Source organism: Episyrphus balteatus, chromosome 2 (assembly GCF_945859705.1).
Source record: "Episyrphus balteatus chromosome 2, idEpiBalt1.1, whole genome shotgun sequence".
Taxonomy (NCBI): Eukaryota; Metazoa; Arthropoda; class Insecta; order Diptera; family Syrphidae; genus Episyrphus; species Episyrphus balteatus.
The window spans coordinates 35,071,343-35,082,951 of NC_079135.1; the positions used below are offsets into that span (position 1 = coordinate 35,071,343).

General features: G+C 32.7%; 2 protein-coding genes across 4 annotated transcripts in view; both read right to left on the minus strand.

The window, feature by feature from the left end:
• The window catches only part of LOC129908619 (E3 ubiquitin-protein ligase rnf146), a 28,472-nt gene extending 23,123 nt beyond the window's left edge, over positions 1-5,349 (minus strand). For all 3 annotated transcript variants that reach the window (XM_055985265.1, XM_055985264.1, XM_055985263.1), the window contains exons 1-2: positions 4,766-5,349; positions 4,607-4,710 (exon numbers count right to left, since the gene is read on the minus strand). In XM_055985265.1, coding sequence (XP_055841240.1) covers positions 4,607-4,710; positions 4,766-4,919 — 258 coding nt within the window. In that variant the 5' untranslated portion in view covers positions 4,920-5,349. The remainder of the gene's footprint in view (positions 1-4,606; positions 4,711-4,765) is intronic.
• A 2,732-nt stretch (positions 5,350-8,081) lies between these two features.
• LOC129908621 (brachyurin-like) lies at positions 8,082-9,252 on the minus strand. The gene is made up of 3 exons (XM_055985267.1): positions 8,680-9,252; positions 8,515-8,613; positions 8,082-8,446 (listed from the first exon to the last, which is right to left on the minus strand). The coding sequence occupies exons 1-3, from the start codon at positions 9,071-9,073 to the stop codon at positions 8,139-8,141; spliced, it is 801 nt and encodes a 266-aa protein (XP_055841242.1). The 5' UTR covers positions 9,074-9,252; the 3' UTR covers positions 8,082-8,138.
• Between the last annotated feature and the right edge of the window lie 2,357 nt (positions 9,253-11,609).

Below are 11,609 nucleotides of genomic sequence, written 5' to 3' on the forward strand. Positions count from 1 at the left end.
TTAGCAAATGTTGTCAAAATATGAAATTTTGTAGTATGTGCTGACCACCACTTGTATGGGTCTTCCGTTCGATCTTGGCGAACAGTCCTCATATATAATTCGATTTAAGATGTCTACCTTTGCAGTAGTAGGTAGTGTGTTCAGACATTTATCTTAAAAGTAGTTCAGTTATTCATCGTTACAATACGATGTTGTTGGGAATTTTTTAAGCCACATCTATTCTTGAGACAAAGTATAAAATTTTTGAAATTACCAACGTTTTTTTCTGAGTGTCCTTGGCCGAATATTCGGTATTCGGCCAAATCAATGTTGGCGGCATCTCTAATAAAAACAAATGTAATAAAACACTATGTTAATCACAATTGGCGTCAAATTAAAAAATTATCATTGGCAAGAAAAAATGAACAGCCTTTTAAAGTGTATATCTGACCAACCAAAAAAGATATCAACATTTTGTAAACGCACCTACAAGGAATAATATTTCTTCTAAAAATAAAAAGCTTCAACTAGTTCCTACCATTATTATTAACATTAACATGAGTAAAGGTGCACGAAAGGTAATGTTTTCTTAAATCTTCGCTAAGTGATTAAAAACTTTGAATTTAGATTATTGCTGTAAAACAATTTTTCTCTTAGAATTTACCCTTTAAATTTCCATTATCTTATAGCGGAACACCCATTTATTATTATTTTTTGATTTTATTCTAACTTTCGTTACCTATACAAAATTATGATCTAATTTGAATGAATTTATAAATTAGTTTTATGTTAATTTTGTGTGTGTTTTAAAGTTTTTTTTTTTTTCTACTTTTTATGGTTCCGCACAGTAGTATGAAAAAAAAACAAATGTAATACAAATAAAATGCACGACTTGGTATATAGAAATTTGAGAAATGTATGTATATAAAAACAAAACAAATAAAAAACAAATACCTAAGGTAATAAATAAAAAAAAACAAATTAAAAAAAATAAAATTCATTTTTAAAAAAAATAAAACAATACCTGAAATCAAATCGCCCCACAAAACAAGTATGCAGCTTTATTTGCTATATTAAGGTGCATTTTTAGAAAAAAAATTTCAAAATCGTTAGAGCCGTTTTTTTAAAAAACTAATTTTTTATAAATAATTTTTTAAAAAAAAAGTTTCAAAATAAAATTGTTATGCCATTTTGAAGAAATCACTAATCAACATTTAAAAACAAAATTTCAAAGAAATTCAATGTCCCGTTTTCAAAAATTTGATTTTTCAAAAAAAATTTCCAATTTTTTTAAAAATCCAAGAATTATTTTTTTCAAAATTTTATTTTTGGCTTTTATTAAAATTATATAAATACTTTTGTATAAAAAATTTCGTTGAAATACAACAAGTAATTTTGCAGAAAATCAGATTTGAAAAAAGGGGTCCTATGGCAGGTACAGCTGTGTTCAAAATAATAGTAGTGCCTGCGTCAAAATAACATTTGTTATATTTACGGTGCTTCTATGGTTAAAAATTTAATTTCTTTGATGTCAAAGTTTGTAACGGTCAATTACTAATAAATGTATCATAATTTTAAAATGAAAAAGAAGGTGCCAATTAATTTTTCATTGATTTTTGGTTGTTCTTTCGAATTTGACCTGTTCAAAATAATAGTAGTTTAAGTTATTTTTTAAGAATTTAAAAGCGGTTTATAACTTAGAATATTTATTTTTGGTTTAAAAGTAAGTACTCATATAATTTGAATAATTTTTCAACAAAAAACGATTTATTTCGGTTTTAATCAATCTAAAGTTCGAAGAGCAAAACACTGCAGCTCGGATAACGGAAACTTATACGAAAGCTGCTTGAAGAAGGGAAAACCTACTTGGAAATTCAAGTTTATATTAGGATGCCCCCCTTCAATGGTAGCCAATGCAATAAAGTCAACGAAAGACCCGAAACGGGCGGTAGAAAAAGAAAAAAGATCGCCGTAGATGACAGGCGTATTGTCCAGACGAGCAAAGTTGAGCCTTCTGCATCGTTGTTTCACATCCAGAAGGCTTTAAGCCTGGATTGCAGTGCAGTGAACATTTGGAGGCGAATGTTAGACACTAATTTGTACGCTTGAAGCCCACGAAAAGTTCCGCTGTTAACAAAGAAATATGTTAAAATACTTAAATTTTCGACCCTCCATGTTTAACTGTTTCCGTCGTATACTTTGGAACATATTCCGCATTGGGTGGACGTCACACGTATTGTGGAGATTTAGTACCACCAAAGGGGACAAATATGCTCTCATCAGTAAACAATATGTTACGCCATTACTTTACTGGCCAGTTTTATGGTCTTTTACAAACTGGATACGCTTTTTAACATGTTTCGCTGAACTTTTCGTGGGCTTCAAGCGTACAAATTAGTGTCTAACATTCGCCTCCGAATGTTCACTGCACTGCAATCCAGGCTTAAAGCCTTCTGGATGTGAAACAACGATGCAGAAGGCTCAACTTTGCTCGTCTGGACAATACGCCTGTCATCTACGGCGATCTTTTTTCTTTTTCTACCGCCCGTTTCGGGTCTTTCGTTGACTTTATTGCATTGGCTACCATTGAAGGGGGGCATCCTAATATAAACTTGAATTTCCAAGTAGGTTTTCCCTTCTTCAAGCAGCTTTCGTATAAGTTTCCGTTATCCGAGCTGCAGTGTTTTGCTCTTCGAACTTTAGATTGATTAAAACCGAAATAAATCGTTTTTTGTTGAAAAATTATTCAAATTATATGAGTACTTACTTTTAAACCAAAAATAAATATTCTAAGTTATAAACCGCTTTTAAATTCTTAAAAAATAACTTAAACTACTATTATTTTGAACAGGTCAAATTCGAAAGAACAACCAAAAATCAATGAAAAATTAATTGGCACCTTCTTTTTCATTTTAAAATTATGATACATTTATTAGTAATTGACCGTTACAAACTTTGACATCAAAGAAATTAAATTTTTAACCATAGAAGCACCGTAAATATGACAAATGTTATTTTGTTGCAGGCACTACTATTATTTTGAACACAACTGTATGTACCGTTAATAATGATTTTCAAAAAAAAATTTTCTTCAAAAGATAGACCTTGTTTAAAAACCAACATTTGAATTTTTTTAACAAAATCGTTGGAGCCGTTTTCGAGAAATTTAACTTTTCCGAAATTTTTATATGACAGGTACCGTTATTTTTGGTCCAAAAAAATTAATTTCAAAAACGCCTCTGAAGAGTCTCCAAAAACTGCTACATAGCAAGTTTGAAGTCAATCGGTCCATCCGTTTAGCCTCTAGTTCCTTATACAGACAGACTGACAGACGGACTTCCGGGACCCACTTTTTTGGCATTGTCTATCATCGTAATAATAGGTGTGTTTTTTATTACCACCGGTCTTAACTGGATAAAAAAAAACGCCTCGGGGCTTACCGAGAAAAACTGGCAGCACTGCATATTAAGGGCCAATTTTTTTCACTCGGAGTTCAACATAACTTGAGAATTTTTAATATAAAAATTCTCAAGTTATGTTCAACTCCGAGTGAAAAAAATGGCCCTTAATATGCAGTGCTGCCGAAATCAGCTGACACAAAAAAAATATAGAGTTGTCATATTTTTCGCTTTTGGGTTTTCTTGTGTGTTTTTGAAAAAAAAAAAGTTTAACTAACTATTAAATAAATATTTAAAATAATAATTTTCATTCCAAACATCAGTTTTGATGTTTTTAAACAAATTCTAAACAATTTACTAACAAGTTAATTTGGTAGTACAGATTTAAATCTGTTGAAAAAGTTAAGCCCAGAGAATTCTCCGGGCTAAACAACTAAGCCCAAGGGGCTAAAGTGTTGTTGCATTTAACATGTAAATTGCTTAACCCCGACTGCGTTTTTTTGTTTTTGTCCAGTTAAGACCGGTGGTAATAAAAAACACACCTAATGTCATGGAAAAATGTTATCTCAACTTTTTTTTTGTACGAATGCATTACTTGATATATAGGTAGTACCTATATCGCAAGTAAAAATGTAATCTGATTAATGATTACAAAATGAAATCAGTAATCCGGATTACTGAATACATTTTGTAGTCAGTAATCATTAATCAGATTACTTTTTTTGTCAACACTGGTACCTTCTAGTATTCAAACAATTTGAAATGCATTTTACCCGTACCACTCTAATGCCTAACCTAACTAAATGATCATAAAAGAGCTATCAGTTAGATTAAATTTAATTTAGCTGGTATCAACCAGCTACCAGCAGATAGAGCAGACAGCCCTACTCAAGACAAGATTCAATTCAAAAAATTAGGAAAAAAAAATCATCAAAAATCGTTAAATAATGAATAAAGAATCCGGAACTCTTCTTCCGAATTAAAGAATAAAAATTCTAATTTGAAGGCCAACCGCAGGCAGCATCAAGAAACTCTTTAAAGCTTAACCACTTTTACTTCCGCATTGAAACTTTTGTCTTGTTTGTGATCATTGAAAACGATTTATAATTAGCAGAAATAAAAAAAAAATCGATAACAGATTTACGATTATAGGTTTTGTTTCTCCTCAAACCCTCCATCTTCTTATTAAAAGAAAAAAAAATCAAAAGCAATCAAAAATTTGTACTCACTTTGACACACAGGAAGCAGAAAATATGACCACAAGGGAGTCTCGCGGGATGTATACACGTTTGCAGGCAAATTGGACATTCGATTACAACTTCTGGGAATACGTCTATACAAATTGGAATTCGATTAAAGAGTTTATAGAGATTTAGGTTATTTCTTACCATTTTCTGTATGTTTTGGCGGAAGATTTGTTTCGGATGAAAACGAACTGGAAGGACATGAACTAGCATCTCCACCTCCTCCATCCTCGACAATTATATCATCGTCACTACTTTCATCAGCTATCACAATTATATTTTCATCACTTGTTGCCATTTTTTTCAATTTCTTTTGTTTCCTTTAAATACTTATTTTGTTTAAATTATTTGAATTTCTTTGATTAAAATGTTAGATTTTGTGTTTTGTTTGAAGATAATGAATTTTATTCAATGGCAGGCAGCAAGCCTGCTATTAAACAGAAAACACATTTTGGAAAAGCTTCTTCTCCATTTCATTTTTGTGGAAAAAAAATTAGCTAAAAAAAATGGCGTTTTCACATCGAGCGAATTCAGATTAGATTGTAGAAAAATTGAAATCTTGTTTCTTTTAGATGGAAATTACAACATTTACAAAGTTATAATTTCGTTTATATCAAATTAGAAATAATGTGAGTATGTTTTAAGTACAAATGATTTTAAATTTAATTTAATAATTATTTTATTGAAAACGAAATTTTTAACTTGAGCTCAGCCAGACAAGAAAAATTACTGTGGATGTGGACTGTGCTGCTGCCTGCAGCTGCAAAAATTAAATAAACTCAACTAACAGCCAGCCAGCTGCAATGAAGTCTGCAAACAAAATGAAGTTTTCGCCGTGAATTTGAAAAATGACATTTCTTTTTTTTTTTACTGTAAACAGGGTGACAAATAATAAATTTAATAAGGGTGTGTGTTGTTTCATTAAGGCTTGAATATGTATTTATGTTTTTTTTTTTTTGGTAGAATTTAATTTCACACGTATTTTTTCTTTTATTCATGCCTATTACTGAAGACTCAGATGCACTGCGGCGGGAGTGAGAGTCACTTTCACAAGATTTCGTATTACCGAAGCCGCTGGTGCGGAAGTGATAGAATGACATTTGGCTATGTAAGTGTCAACAATGACATTATGTCGGTAAGCAGTTTAGTGTGTTTTCGTGGATCGATAATACAGTTTATCCCGGGGAGTTCACAGATTGAAATTTTATTCGGTTGCGGATCGAGTAGATTCCCGGGGAGTGAGTCACTGCGTCTTCTGTAAAAGTGCCTGGCTACACAGTGATTTTTCAATCGCCTAAGCAATGAGTTTGTAGGCAAGAGGGATGATGATTGAGGGGGGAAGATGCTCTAGAAGGGAACTGAATTTTCTGAGGGCAGTACAGTTCCATTTCTAAATTTTTCCTCTTTTTGACGTTTGTTCCTAGAAAATGTAAAAGTGGAACGTGATTAGGCACAACAGTGTGTAGCCACCGCATGTGATTTTTCAATCGATTGAAAAATCACTGTGTAGCCAGGCACATAGGCATGATTATTTTGTACTTTTTTTGGTATGCATTTTTATTCTAAAGAAAAGACTAGAATGAACAATTAATTAACTAAAAGAAGTTACAAAGTGAAAAAATAATGAAAATTATTTTTAAGCGGAGTGATTGAATATAATTCAATTAAAAAGTTAAAGTGACCTGGGTGAAACGCATATGGAGTTGAGGTCACTTTAACTTTTTAATTTTAATGAGTCTCAAAATTATCTACCTGAGACCCACCCCACAGGGTATAAAATCTCCCTTTTCATTTTTTCAAATTTTCCTTCTCTTTTCCACTTTGGAGCTTCTCGTGCTTAACGTCTTCGTGTAAAAGCAGAATTTGAAAAAATTCCAAACTAGAAGGACAACGTTCAGGTGTGGAATTTTGTTCATACAATTACACCCCGCACCGCTACCGCATATCTTTCTGGTGTGGTCGAACCTGTATTTAGGCCTGACCACACCGAAAGGGTATGCGGCGGTAGCGGTACGGGTAATGGTATGAAAAAAATTACAAACTAGAACAACAGCGTTTGTGTGTGAAATATTTTTCATACAATTACCCGGACCGATACCATGGTATAAAAAGAGAAGGTATGATCATTCGAAAAAACTCAGTATCGAGAACTGTCAAAACTTATGGCTACTTAAGGTTTTGACAGCCCAGCCCATTGAAATTGTTGTTGTAAACAAATTTGTCTTGGAAATTGTTGTTGCTTTTGACTTTGCCAAATGCCAAACGTCAAAACCTTATTACCCCATTTTGTAAGATCTAAGTGCCGGGCTACACGGTGATTTTTCAATCGCCTAACCAGTCAGCTTGTAGGCAAGAGGGGTGAGGATTTTTGTCATTTTGACGTTTGTTCTTAGAAAATGTGAATTGGAAAGTGATTGGGCACAACACTGTGTAGCCAGGCACTAATGATCATACCTTGTCTTTTTATACCATGGACCGACACCGCTTATACCTTCCGGTGTGGTCAAGCCTTTTACACTAGGTGCGTTTTTTTTTATTCGAAAGGAATTTGAAGAAAAGAAACAAATTAAAAAGATTATTTATTTAGGAACCATTGCAGGTGGTAGTTTACTCATGAGAAGATCTAGTATAAAAATTAACACATCATCTTCTACTGGAGTAGATAGGGATGTGTAGTTGTTGTACTAGATTTTTACTCACGAGCAAATTACCAACTCCAATAGAACAGGGCTATTTTGGCCGATTTTTCCCGATTTAAATTATTGTTTTTGATATAAACCTCTGTTCCTTTGTACTGTTCCAAAATACTACTAGTAGTTTACTAGCGATTTTGAATGGAACGCACTATCATCAAATTCAATTCAAATTGTAATCTTCTCGGAAAGAAGAGCATAAGTAGTTCTAAGAGTAATTGTACTAGATTATGATTTTCTCATGAGTAAATCACCACCTCCAATGGAACGGGGTTTATTTTATTTTAACAATAGCCCTGTTCCATTGGAGGTGATAGTCTACACATGCTCTTCTTGCCGAGTAGATACGATTTGTATTGAATTCGTTGAAAGTGCGTTCCATTGAAAATCGCTAGTAAACTACTAGTAGTACTTTACCACCTCCCAAAATTTAACACAAAACAAAATAATTAAAAACGGTGGATCTTATAAAGCTTTATAGAAGCAAAATTGTTAGTTGGGATATAGGGGCGTCTAGTCTACCTCCTCCAAAGAAACGCCGCTATAACTAGCAAACTGGAATTGCAACGCCATCTATGTGGATGAAAGAGAACAAACTTAGCATCCTGTTTATACCTGGAAGTTTGAGTTCACCATCATGGCATTTTGTACTTTTGATTTAAATATTAAAAGCAGAAGTTAAAGAAGGTTTCTGTTTATAATATGAGTGGGTTTTACTTTTTATTTATTAAATAAAAAATAAAACATAAACACAATTGGTTGTCTGTACTTAGAACTAGATAACACAATTCATTATTGTTTCAAAAACAATTATTATTAACTATTTAGTTAACCAAATCAGTCTTGGCCTCAATCCAGTCCAAATAGGATGTGATACGGGTGAAAACACCTGGGAAACCGACTTCACAACCCAAAGAGATACCGAATGAGGTAAGACCGATCAACATATTTTCACCATTTTCTTGGTAGACCAATGGGCCACCAGAATCACCGTTGCATGTTGAACGTCCATCCTTTCCAGAGATGCAGATCATGTTTGGTGTGATCATGCCAAGGTAGTAGCGGTTGCAGGTCTTAGAGCTAATGACAGTGGTGTCAATGTAGTTCAAGACTGGTGAAACTGATGTGGCAGCTGTTTGAATTAAATTAATAGTTAACAAAAATAATTCCTTAAAATTTATATAATTTCTTTTAACTTACAATCACTGTCCTTGCCCCATCCTGAAGCAACAACAGTATCACCAACAAAGGTTGAGTATGTTTCACTCTTCTTTGGCAATGAAGCTGGCTGGATCAATTCTATACCCAAAGTAATCGAAACCATTAGAATCATAAAAGTGACTCAGGATTAAATGAAGTTCTTACCATTGTATTCAATTGGGGCGGGCAATTTGATCAAAGCAATATCATTGGTGATGGTTGTACCATCGTATTCTTCATGGGTAAAGATTCCTGATTTTGAAACGTAAACACGTTGTTGACCAGGTTCGTTGTCATCCTTGATGTTGGTGGCACCCAAATAGACTGTGACTCCATCGGCATCAACTGTACAATGAGCAGCTGTAACAATCCATTCGTGGGAAATCAAAGTACCACCACACCATGAAGATTGTTTTCCCATGTCCAAGGCTAGACCCACTTGGTATGGGAATTGTCCTACAGAAGCAACATCACCATTGGTGATACGACCACCACTTTGACGAATGGTACCAGCTGTTGCGCAAGCAACCAGCAATGCCAGAGCGAATACTACTTTCATTTTGATTAGAATTTTATTACTGATGTCAATTGAGGATCGACTTTAGGCTTTTATAGTCGAATTGGCAATCAGCATCTTGTCAAAAATGGATAAAATCATACCTGATTAGCTTGTATATGTCAGATAAAGTTTTTGGCATAATGGAATTTTATTATCATCCAACATTTGTTGGAATTATCGATAATCGGTTTTCGAGTATATTCTTTCACATTTCTTGAGTGTTTATTTTGATAATAAAATAATTATGCGAATAAATGGATGGAGAATGTGACTATTATTATAGTTATTTTTAAATATTTTGTAACTATTTTCTGTTCAAAAACGTTTATTCGCGAAATGTCATTGATTTCTATAAAGTGACTATGCAAATAGTTACAAAATAACAATTTTTTTCTCTGAGTGTACTAGCTGGGAAAGTATAGTCACGAAAAATCTCCTTAAAGCTGACTTTTCATATGAGTCGATTATTTCCGCACAACATGTAGCACGGAAAATTAGACTTGGAATTTACTTAAGTCACCTACACGGGGAAAAAAGACCATCTCAAAACAAGCGGATTCCACAATAAATTAAGCGGATTTCTGCATGTGGTTTTGCCAAAATGACTTCCGTCTTAAATTAAGCGGAAAAATCTTCTTAATTCTTGAATGCCCAAATTTAAAAGATATCCACTTAATTTTAGCGGAAAATCATCTTATTTGTATGTGGAAAGATTTTAATAAAAAAAACTGGTATAGCTCGTTTCAAATCTAAAGTCCTCTCTTGCCTCTGAGTTTATTTTCTCCCTTCCAATAAAATTGAGAACAAATAAACAACAAACTCAATTTTATTGGCTCATTGCGACAAATCGACTCAAAAACAACAACAAATCATGCTTGTTTGAATGAAAGAAATGCTATAGGTCGTTTCAAATCAAAAGTCCCATGGAAAATTGAGCAAAAATAAAAAAAAACTCATTCGCTTACTGGAAGGAAGCATTTATGAGGCAGCTGAACTTTTTCTAAAATTACGATAAAATAATGAAGAACAGTTCTTGATATCCCTATTTTAATTAATTGATCCGTCTGTGAGATTCACTGGGTTAGCCTCAGAAAGCGGAGGCAAGTCTCCCGGGCTTGCATCACTCCATATCCGCGGACAATACAAAAAAACATACAATTATTTAATTATTTATTATTTGAAGGCAGTTGGGATAACTTTGCCGGAGATATTGTTGTAGGACTAGGTGAAGATGGACCAGAAATGTCCAGTTTATATCATAGCAATTCATAACTTAAAATTCTATTCACATCTTTTCATTTGTATAATTGGGCAGTAAATATCTTATTTTTATTTTTCAATTATTTTGGAGTCGTCACCATAGAAATCATTAATAAACAAATTCAGATTTTTCTCTAGCATTTCTTTCATTTAAACCACAGTACACATAAAAAGGTAATATATTCCGAACTGACATTGGTCGCCAGATTGTCAAAACATGACACTTTGGCGACCAATGTCAGCTACCGAATTCTTAATTGTTTAAAATACCGACGAAAAACGCACAAAAACCGATAAACCACGCACATCACTAATTTTTAAACAATTATTTACTATTTTCCGCGATGAAACACGAAGAAAATTTGTTATTTTTCAATTTATAATATTTTTAAATGACATTTTATAAATTTAAACAAAAACAAATTTCCTGTTTACTGCGATTGAAATATAAAAATTAAAGGCCAACCTGACAGATTGGTGCCTATTTTTGACAAACAAATTTTGTCAACGTTCGGAAGATATTACCTTATTATGTGTACTGTGATTTAAACAAGCATGATTTGTTGTTATTTTTGAGTTGATTTGTCGCAATGAGCCAATAAAATTGAGTTTTTTGTTTATTTGTTCTCAATTTTATTGGAAGGGAGAAAATAAACTCTGAGTCAGGACTTTTGATTTGAAACGACCTATAGAGAAAAAAATAAAAAAACGAAAAATCTGAATTTGTTTATTAATGATTTCTATGACGACTCCAAAATAATTGAAAAATAAAAATAAGATATTTACTGCCCAATTAAAGAAATGAAAAGATGTGAATAGAATCTTAAGTTATGAATTGCTATCATATAAACTGATGGACATTTCTGGTCCAGTATTTATATTGCCCGGGGATATGGAGTGATGCATGCAGTGTTGCCAATAGTGCAGATTTATCTGCATTTTGCAGATTTTCAACACATTCCCAGACTTTTAAGAACCATAAATCTGCAGTGCAGATTTTATCTGCAACTGAAACTTAACGTTTCAATAACAAAAATAGATTTCATTTCAAAAAAATCCAATAAAATGGTATTAACTTTAGTTTTCAAATCAGCTGGAATTTGTTCATAACGTTCTATATTTTTCCTTCTTGATTTCATTTTCTAAATTCAAATTGTAACAAAACTCAGTACGATTTTGATTTTATAGAGGAAAAAGCCTAACGATATAATTAGGTATTTATAAACACTTCCAGGGTTCCAGGAAAGAAGCTATTGATACAAATTTAACAATTTCA

Bases quoted from the DNA above. Each gene is read 5' to 3' on its own strand.
- LOC129908621 (XM_055985267.1), bottom strand. From the start codon at position 9,073: ATGAAAGTAGTATTCGCTCTGGCATTGCTGGTTGCTTGCGCAACAGCT. The intron at 8,614-8,679 runs GTAAGAACTTCA...CTTTGGGTATAG, and splicing joins CGCCCCAATTGAATACAATG to AATTGATCCAGCCAGCTTCA. The intron at 8,447-8,514 runs GTAAGTTAAAAG...TAATTCAAACAG, and splicing joins ATGGGGCAAGGACAGTGATT to CTGCCACATCAGTTTCACCA.